At 49.4% G+C, this 10694-nt stretch overlaps 1 protein-coding gene across 1 annotated transcript; it reads left to right on the forward strand.

The window, feature by feature from the left end:
* Nucleotides 1-9437: 9437 nt before the first annotated feature.
* Nucleotides 9438-10367, forward strand: LOC146072893 (olfactory receptor 5AP2-like). The gene has a single exon (XM_083180072.1). It carries the CDS (start codon nucleotides 9438-9440, stop codon nucleotides 10365-10367), a length of 930 nt encoding a protein of 309 aa, XP_083036198.1.
* The last annotated feature ends 327 nt before the right edge of the window (nucleotides 10368-10694 follow it).

A 10694-nucleotide genomic window follows, 5' to 3' on the forward strand; every position in this document is an offset into this window, starting at 1 on the left:
TGCAGCATGGTGTTACCCAGGTCTCTCTGCACATGTTACATCTGCCCCAGCTGCAGTGCAGCATGGTGTTACCCAGGTCTCTCTGCACATGTTACATCTGCCCCAGCTGCAGTGCTGCATGGTGTTACCCAGGTCTCTCTGTCCATGTTACATCTGCCCCAGCTGCAGTGCAGCATGGTGTTACCCAGGTCTCTCTGCACATGTTACATCTGCCCCGTGCAGCGCTGCATGGTGTTACCCAGGTCTATTTGCACATGTTATATCTGCCTCCCTGCTGTGCAGCATGGTATTATCCAGGTCTCTCTGCACATGTTACATCTGACCCCTGCAGTGCAGCATGGTGTTACCCAGGTCTCTCTGCACATGTTACATCTGTCCCCTTCAGTGCAGCATGGTGTTACCCAGGTCTCTCTGCACATGTTACATCTGCCCCATGCAGCGCTGCATGGTGTTACCCAGGTCTATCCGCATATGTTATATCTGCCTCCCTGCTGTGCAGCATGGTGTTACCCAGGTCTCTCTGCACATATGACATCTGCCCCCTGCAGTGCTGCATGGTGTTACTCAGGGCTCTCTGCACGTGTTACATCTGCCCCCCCCCCCTGCAGTGCAGCATGGTGTTACTCAGGGCTCTCTGCATCAGTGTGTTATAGAATGCATGCCGCAGGGTGAGGGAGTGCATCAGTGTGTTATAGAATGCATGCCGCAGGGTGAGGAAGTGCATCAGTGTGTTATAGAATGCATGCCGCAGGGTGAGGGAGTGCATCACTGTGTTATAGAACGCATGCCGCAGGGTGAGGGAGTGCATCAGTGTGTTATAGAATGCATGCCGCTGGGTGAGGAAATGCAGCAGTGTGTTATAGAATGCATGCCGCAGGGTGAGGAAGTGTATCACTGTGTTATAGAATGCATGCTGCAGGGGAGGGAGTGCATCACTGTGTTATAGAACGCATACCACAGGGTGAGGGAGTGCATCAGTGTGATAGAGGGCAGGCCGCAGGGTGAGGGAGTGCGTCAGTGTGATAGAGCGCAGGGTGATGGAGTGCATCACTGTGTTATACGCATGCCGCAGGGTGAGGGAGTGCATCAGTGTGTGATAGAATGCATGCCGCAGGGTGAGGGAGTGCATCAGTGTGTTATAGAACGCATGCAGCAGGGTGAGGGAGTGTATCACTGTGTTATACAATGCATGCCACAGGGTGAGGGATTGTGTCAGTGTGATAGAACGCATGCAGCAGGGTGAGGAAGTGCATCACTGTGTTATATGCATGCAGCAGGGTGAGGGAGTGCATCAGTGTGTTATAGAATGCATGTAGCAGGGTGAGGGAGTGCGTCAGTGTGTTAAAGAACGCAGGCCGCAGGGTGAGGGATTGTGTCAGTGTGTTATAGAATGCATGCAGCAGGGTGAGGGAGTGCATCACTGTGTTATATGCATGCAGCAGGGTAAGGGAGTGCATCACTGTGTTATAGAATGCATGCAGCAGGGTGAGGGAGTGTGTCACTGTGTTATAGAACGCATGCCGCAGGGTGAGGTAGTGCATCAGTGTGTTATAGAATGCATGCCGCAGGGTGAGGAAGTGCATCAGTGTGTTATAGAATGCATGCCGCAGGGTGAGGGAGTGCAGCAGTGTGTTATAGAATGCATGCCGCAGGGTGAGGGAGTGCAGCAGTGTGTTATAGAATGCATGCCGCGGGGTGAGGGAGTGCAGCAGTGTTTTATAGAATGCATGCCGCAGGGTGAGGGAGTGCAGCAGTGTGTTATAGAATGCATGCTGCAGGGTGAGGGAGTGCATCACTATGTTATAGAATGCATGCCGCAGGGTGAGGGAGTGCAGCAGTGTGTTATAGAATGCATGCTGCAGGGTGAGGGAGTGCATCACTATGTTATAGAATGCATGCCGCAGGGTGAGGGAGTGCATCACTATGTTATAGAATGCATGCCGCAGGGTGAGGGAGTGCAGCAGTGTGTTATAGAATGCAGGCCGCAGGGTGAGGGATTGTGTCAGTGTGATAGAACGCATGCAGCAGGGTGAGAGAGTGTATCACTGTGTTATAGAATGCATGCCGCAAGGTGAGGGATTGTGTCAGTGTGATAGAACGCATGCAGCAGAGTTAGGGAGTGCATCACTGTGTTATATGCATGCAGCAGGGTGAGGGAGTGCATCACTGTGTTATATGCATGCATCAGGGTGAGGGAGTGCATCACTGTGTGATAGAGCGCAGGGTGAGGGAGTGCGTCAGTGTGATAGAGTGCAGGGTGAGGGAGTGCATCACTGTGTTATACGCATGCCGAAGGGTGAGATAGTGCATCAGTGTGTGATTTAATGCATGCCACAGGGTGAGGGAGTGCATCAGTGTGTTATAAAATGCATGCAGCAGGGTGAGGGATTGTGTTAGTGTGATAGAAAGCATGCAGCAGGGTGAGGGAGTGCATCACTGTGTTATATGCATGCAGCAGGGTAAGGGAGTGCATCACTGTGTTATAGAATGCATGCCGCAGGGTGAGGGAGTACATCAGTGTGTTATAGAATGCATGCAGCAGGGTGAGGGAGTACATCAGTGTGATGGAGCGCAGGCCGCAGAGTGAGGGAGTGCATCAGTGTGACAGAATGCATGCAGCAGGGTGAGGGAGTGCATCAGTCTGATAGAGCGCAGGCTGCAGGGTGAGGGAGTGCAGCAGTGTGATAGAGCGCAGGCCACAGGGTGAGGGAGTGCATCAGTGTGATAGAGCACAGGCTGCAGGGTGAGGGAATGCATCAGTGTGATAGAGCGCAGGCTGCAGGGTGAGGGAGTGCATCAGTCTGATAGAGCGCAGGCTGCACGGTGAGGGAATGCATCAGTGTGATAGAGCGCAGGCTGCAGGGTGAGGGAGTACATCAGTGTGATAGAGCGCAGGCCAGAGGATGAGGGAGAGCATCAGTGTGACAGAGCGCAGGGTAAGAGAGTGCATTGGTGTTACAGTATAGAGCGAAGGTCTCGGGGTAAGGAAGTATGATAGAGCCCCAGCTGTGGGGTGAGGAATGGGGTCAGTGGTAAAGAACGCAGGCCGCAGTGCATCCAGTTTATGTTCCAGCAAATGGGGGGGGGGTTGTTAGCAGCATGGTGTTACCCAGGTCTCTCTGCACATGTTACATCTGCCCCATGCAGCGCTGCATGGTGTTACCCAGGTCTATCCGCATATGTTATATCTGCCTCCCTGCTGTGCAGCATGGTGTTACCCAGGTCTCTCTGCACATATTACATCTGCCCCCTGCAGTGCTGCATGGTGTTACTCAGGGCTCTCTGCACATGTTACATCTGCCCCCCCCCCCTGCAGTGCAGCATGGTGTTACTCAGGGCTCTCTGCATCAGTGTGTTATAGAATGCATGCCGCAGGGTGATAGAGTGCATCAGTGTGTTATAGAATGCATGCCGCAGGGTGAGGAAGTGCATCAGTGTGTTATAGAATGCATGCCGCAGGGTGAGGGAGTGCATCACTGTGTTATAGAACGCATGCCGCAGGGTGAGGGAGTGCATCAGTGTGTTATAGAATGCATGCCGCTGGGTGAGGAAATGCAGCAGTGTGTTATAGAATGCATGCCGCAGGGTGAGGAAGTGTATCACTGTGTTATAGAATGCATGCTGCAGGGGAGGGAGTGCATCACTGTGTTATAGAACGCATACCACAGGGTGAGGGAGTGCATCAGTGTGATAGAGGGCAGGCCGCAGGGTGAGGGAGTGCGTCAGTGTGATAGAGCGCAGGGTGATGGAGTGCATCACTGTGTTATACGCATGCCGCAGGGTGAGGGAGTGCATCAGTGTGTGATAGAATGCATGCCGCAGGGTGAGGGAGTGCATCAGTGTGTTATAGAACGCATGCAGCAGGGTGAGGGAGTGTATCACTGTGTTATACAATGCATGCCACAGGGTGAGGGATTGTGTCAGTGCGATAGAACGCATGCAGCAGGGTGAGGAAGTGCATCACTGTGTTATATGCATGCAGCAGGGTGAGGGAGTGCATCAGTGTGTTATAGAATGCATGTAGCAGGGTGAGGGAGTGCGTCAGTGTGTTAAAGAACGCAGGCCGCAGGGTGAGGGATTGTGTCAGTGTGTTATAGAATGCATGCCGCAGGGTGAGTGATTGTGTCAGTGTGATAGAACGCATGCAGCAGGGTGAGGGAGTGCATCACTGTGTTATATGCATGCAGCAGGGTAAGGGAGTGCATCACTGTGTTATAGAATGCATGCAGCAGGGTGAGGGAGTGTGTCACTGTGTTATAGAACGCATGCCGCAGGGTGAGGTAGTGCATCAGTGTGTTATAGAATGCATGCCGCAGGGTGAGGAAGTGCATCAGTGTGTTATAGAATGCATGCCGCAGGGTGAGGGAGTGCAGCAGTGTGTTATAGAATGCATGCCGCAGGGTGAGGGAGTGCAGCAGTGTGTTAAAGAATGCATGCAGCAGGGTGAGGGAGTGCAGCAGTGTGTTATAGAATGCATGCCGCGGGGTGAGGGAGTGCAGCAGTGTTTTATAGAATGCATGCCGCAGGGTGAGGGAGTGCAGCAGTGTGTTATAGAATGCATGCTGCAGGGTGAGGGAGTGCATCACTATGTTATAGAATGCATGCCGCAGGGTGAGGGAGTGCAGCAGTGTGTTATAGAATGCATGCTGCAGGGTGAGGGAGTGCATCACTATGTTATAGAATGCATGCCGCAGGGTGAGGGAGTGCATCACTATGTTATAGAATGCATGCCGCAGGGTGAGGGAGTGCATCATTATGTTATAGAACGCAGGCCGCAGGGTGAGGGATTGTGTCAGTGTGATAGAACGCATGCAGCAGGGTGAGGGAGTGTATCACTGTGTTATAGAATGCATGCCGCAAGGTGAGGGATTGTGTCAGTGTGATAGAACGCATGCAGCAGAGTTAGGGAGTGCATCACTGTGTTATATGCATGCAGCAGGGTGAGGGAGTGCATCACTGTGTTATATGCATGCATCAGGGTGAGGGAGTGCATCACTGTGTGATAGAGCGCAGGGTGAGGGAGTGCGTCAGTGTGATAGAGTGCAGGGTGAGGGAGTGCATCACTGTGTTATACGCATGCCGAAGGGTGAGGGAGTGCAGCAGTGTGTTATAGAATGCATGCCGCAGGGTGAGGAAGTGCATCAGTGTGTTATAGAATGCATGCCGCAGGGTGAGGGAGTGCAGCAGTGTGTTATAGAATGCATGCCGCAGGGTGAGGGAGTGCAGCAGTGTGTTATAGAATGCATGCCGCGGGGTGAGGGAGTGCAGCAGTGTTTTATAGAATGCATGCCGCAGGGTGAGGGAGTGCAGCAGTGTGTTATAGAATGCATGCTGCAGGGTGAGGGAGTGCATCACTATGTTATAGAATGCATGCCGCAGGGTGAGGGAGTGCAGCAGTGTGTTATAGAATGCATGCTGCAGGGTGAGGGAGTGCATCACTATGTTATAGAATGCATGCCGCAGGGTGAGGGAGTGCATCACTATGTTATAGAATGCATGCCGCAGGGTGAGGGAGTGCAGCAGTGTGTTATAGAATGCAGGCCGCAGGGTGAGGGATTGTGTCAGTGTGATAGAACGCATGCAGCAGGGTGAGAGAGTGTATCACTGTGTTATAGAATGCATGCCGCAAGGTGAGGGATTGTGTCAGTGTGATAGAACGCATGCAGCAGAGTTAGGGAGTGCATCACTGTGTTATATGCATGCATCAGGGTGAGGGAGTGCATCACTGTGTTATATGCATGCATCAGGGTGAGGGAGTGCATCACTGTGTGATAGAGCGCAGGGTGAGGGAGTGCGTCAGTGTGATAGAGTGCAGGGTGAGGGAGTGCATCACTGTGTTATACGCATGCCGAAGGGTGAGATAGTGCATCAGTGTGTGATTTAATGCATGCCACAGGGTGAGGGAGTGCATCAGTGTGTTATAAAATGCATGCAGCAGGGTGAGGGATTGTGTTAGTGTGATAGAAAGCATGCAGCAGGATGAGGGAGTGCATCACTGTGTTATATGCATGCAGCAGGGTAAGGGAGTGCATCACTGTGTTATAGAATGCATGCAGCAGGGTGAGTGAGTACATCAGTGCGATATAGAATGCATGCCGCAGGGTGAGGGAGTACATCAGTGTGTTATAGAATGCATGCAGCAGGGTGAGGGAGTACATCAGTGTGATGGAGCGCAGGCCGCAGAGTGAGGGAGTGCATCAGTGTGATAGAGCGCAGGCTGCAGGATGAGGCAGTGCATCAGTGTGATAGAGCGCAGGCTGCAGGATGAGGGAGTGCATCAGTGTGATAGAGCGCAGGCCACAGGGTGAGGGAGTGCATCAGTGTGATAGAGCACAGGCCGCAGGGTGAGGGAATGCATCAGTGTGATAGAGCGCAGGCTGCAGGGTGAGGGAGTGCATCAGTGTGACAGAATGCATGCAGCAGGGTGAGGGAGTGCATCAGTCTGATAGAGCGCAGGCTGCACGGTGAGGGAATGTATCAGTGTGATAGAGCGCAGGCTGCAGGGTGAGGGAGTACATCAGTGTGATAGAGCGCAGGCCAGAGGATGAGGGAGAGCATCAGTGTGACAGAGCGCAGGGTAAGAGAGTGCATTGGTGTTACAGTATAGAGCGAAGGTCTCGGGGTAAGGAAGTATGATAGAGTCCCAGCTGTGGGGTGAGGAAGGGGGTCAGTGGTAAAGAACGCAGGCCGCAGTGCATCCAGTTTATGTTCCAGCAAATGGGGGGGGGGGTTGTTAGCTTTTGAGGGTGTGGGGGGCCCCCAGATATTTCAGAGTATGGGGCCCCAAACAATCTGTTGCCGGCCCTGCACTTAGCAGTGTTCATTCTTAATTCATTACTTTTAAAATCGTATTTATTATTTTTTATTCTAATTGTTGTCTATATTATTAAATGTGTTTTTAATGACCGTCATTGTCATTCAAACATTGGAAATCATGATTATTTCATTAGTTAGCGCGGTGTACACCTTCCTTTTCTTGTTTCCAGATTTTTGTACGGGTGTGACAATCCTTACGAGTACACTGCAGCTTGACCAAGCAACCCATACCCTTGTGTCTCTATTGATACTGTAACTTGTTACACGGGCCCTCCTTCCTCACGTACTCACCCTACCTCATTACCTCACATGTGCTCCTGTCCTGTTCTTCCCTTCCTCTACTTCATCTTCAGTCTCCTCGACAATTTCGACACCTACTGCAGAACTGATGCTGATTTTAGTTCTACCAGCTATACCCCTATTTATACTGTATTTTATCAACACACCCTGTACGTTAACTTCTCATTTGTTTTTTGTTTGCGGACACTTTGTGGCGCCTTATAAATAAACATACTACTACTACTACTTGTTATCATCATTTTTCCATTTTACTGATATAGGCCCATATGACATCTGCCCCCTGCAGTACAGCATGGTGTTACTCAGGTCTCTCTGCACATGTTACATCTGCCCCCTGCAGTACAGCATGGTGTTACCCAGGTCTCCCTGCACATGTTACATCTGCCCCCTGCAGTGCAGCATGGTGTTACCCAGGTCTCTCTGCACATGTTACATCTGCCCCCTGCAGTGCAGCATGGTGTTACCCAGGTCTCTCTGCACATGTTACATCTGCCCCACCTGCAGTGCAGCATGATTTTGCTATCCATCTGGACGTCCAACTTTTCATATCAGTTGTGGTTCTATGCCATGGAGTTCCTCCTCACCAGTAATCTCCAATTACATCTTCAGAAACCTTTTTTGGTCTAATGGAAAAAATATATTTTTTATTTATCAAAAAATGAATAATGAAAGCACCAACTGGGAATGATAATATTTAGGGTTCGGGACATTGGCTCCACCCAATTTAGGTTGACATGTATTGGATCGACCACTGAAGGTTGACGGGCTTAGGTTGACACATGAAATAGATCGACATGCCAAAGGTTGACAGGGACAGGATTGGAAGGTCGACACAAGCATTAGGTCAACAATGGGAAGGTTGACAGTCAAAATGTCGACTTGTGTTTTTCACGTGAGGGGGGGTTGTTCTGAATGCCGACACGTCGACATGGACACAGTCTAAGTGTACGCGTCCCCACACATACTTCAGCCACTATTTTAATGAACTCATGAAATTCCGCCTGTCGGCGCATCGGCTCAAAAAAAATGTGAAAAACTCATGTCGTCAGTTTGACTGTCGACCTTCTCATTGTCGACCTAATGTTTTGTCGACCTTCCAACCCTGTGGACCCTCAGTGTGTGGGTGTATAGTTTTTATGTGTCACTTATACATGTATGTCGATTAAGTTACACAAATGCGTTTTGTTCTATAATTATGTTAAATCTGCATTTTATGGGGTCCGTTTACTAAGATAGGAGTTCTATAGAAGATGGGATGTTGCCCGGAACAACCAATCAGATTCTACTTATTTATTTAGCTCCTTCTAGAAGATAACAGATAGCATCTGATTGGTTGCCCGTAAGAACATCCCATCTTCTCTAGAACTCCCGTCTTAGTGACTTCCCCCCATGTCTCGAAGGTCTACATCCATGTTGCTTCTGACTTCCTTAGACCGGTAAAGTGCTGACAACAACAAATGGACACTCCAATTTTGTGGCAACCTTTTGCCACTGTCGACATTGTGCCTGTCAACCTGTCGTCCTAAACATTTTCCACCCAAAATATCACACCCAGATATTTCATTCCTCCTGTAAGTGACCCCAACCTGGGGTAAGTATCTGAGTGGGGGTCTCCGAGGACCAATGAAGATGCCGTCTGTCCTTCCCATGAGGCAGGTTCTCCCTTTATTTACCTCTGGTTTCTCTGCCAGTCCATCTACATACTGAAGGCTACGTGGCTTCATATAGTCCCCAGGCTTTGTGGCAGCTTTGACTGTAAGGGGGGAATTCAATGTCGGCTGGGTATTCAATTCTGCCAGGGGAAATAGAGTCCACCCCCTAATCATTGCTGCCGTTTCCGAGGTGGACAAAACAGATCCGACTGGAAACCAAGGCTTATCTGTGTTGTCGGATTGTCGAGTTAATGGCCATTTCTGGACAATCCGCAGCCGTTTTCGCCGACACGCCCACTTTTCACCACTCAACAGGCGGAACACTGAATTCTGCATGTCGAGTTGCAAGTGAGCTGACCAAAAAAGGCCCGGGATGCCGACTGTCTGGACGTTCTGACAGTTGGAATGCCACATTGAGTACCCCCCTAAGATGTCTAAGTGGGCAAGGACGGATGTCAATGATTCAATATTCCCCATCCTGATTAATTTGGTGGCATTCCACGGCCAGATCTGAGGGTTTTATTTAAAAGGCAAAATAAATAGACATTTGCATTGTACTTAATTCCCTATTACATGTGTCCTGGCTTTATGTTCTCTGTTACATGTTTATAGTTTACTTAGAGGGGTAAAGTTAATATTTGTATTGTTTTGGCCACCTCAGGTTAAACCATGGACGTCATAAACATGACACACGTGAAAGTCTTCGTGTTTTCTGGTCTATCAGACAACGAACAACTTGTCACCTTCCTCTTTCTATTCTTCTTTCTTGTTTATGCGGTGACCATAGTTGGCAATGTGGGCATGATAACTGTAGTCCATAGGACCTCTGCCCTCCACACTCCAATGTACTATCTCCTGAGCTACCTCGCCCTAGTTGACCTCTGCTACTCCTCGGTGGTGACACCAAAAATGCTTTTTGACCTTCTGTCTAAGATAAAGTCAATCTCATTCGCTGGTTGTGCTCTTCAGTTCTTCTTCTTTGCTGCTTTAGCCGTCACAGAGGCTTTCCTGCTCTCCAGCATGTCCTACGACCGATATATCGCTATCTGCCATCCCCTACATTATGTCTTACTTATGACCTATAAAAAATGTTTATACCTGGTTCTCCTCTCTTTATCTATTGGCTTCCTGCAGTCATCTGTGCAGACCAGCTGTGTATTCAGTCTCCAATACTGTGGATCAAACCGTATAGACCACTTCTACTGTGATGGACCTCCCCTGCTCATGTTGTCCTGCTCTAGAAGTCTTCCATGTGACATGTTAACTGTTTTCTTTGTATGTTCTTGTGGTATTGGCTCTATGATAACAGTCCTGGTCTCATACGCTCTAATTGTTTCTTCCATTTTACGGATGAAATCCAGTGAGGGCAGGCAAAAGGCATTCAGTACATGTTCCTCACATCTCCTGTGTGTCTCCATCTTCTACGGGACAGTTTTCTTCATCTACTTACGCCCATCTTCCAGTGTCTTTGATCAACGAGACAAGGTGGTCTCTGTCTTCTACTCGGTGGTGATTCCCATGTTGAATCCGCTTATATACAGTCTGAGGAACCAAGAGGTAAGAAGGATTATGGTGGAGGTATTGCAAAAACCTCATTGAATTAGACAAAGCGTTCATCGGGTTCACATGAGGATAATGGGAGTGTTTTCCACAAGCCGACTTTGAAATAAACAACACAGTATAGGGTTAAATTGATTTCCATGTCCTGCATGGCTTATAAGACACATTACCTTCTAGGGTTAACATCAAAGCCATGTGTTAAAATACTCTCCTTGAAGACACAAAGAGTTGGATAGCATAGAGATCCATAATGTTTCTCCCCATGGGTGGTCTTCTCAATGTTTGTGTAATAGATCCTTTTCAGTGATAAAATCTATCCAGTGTTTCTGAAGGGGTCCATAACAGCTACTAAATTGGATACATCCA

This window comes from Crinia signifera, chromosome 4, assembly GCF_055691185.1.
Source record: "Crinia signifera chromosome 4, ASM5569118v1, whole genome shotgun sequence".
NCBI lineage: Eukaryota > Metazoa > Chordata > Amphibia > Anura > Myobatrachidae > Crinia > Crinia signifera.

Excerpts from the sequence above, each read along its gene's own strand:
- LOC146072893 (XM_083180072.1), top strand. The coding sequence starts at position 9,438 with ATGGACGTCATAAACATGACACACGTGAAAGTCTTCGTGTTTTCTGGT.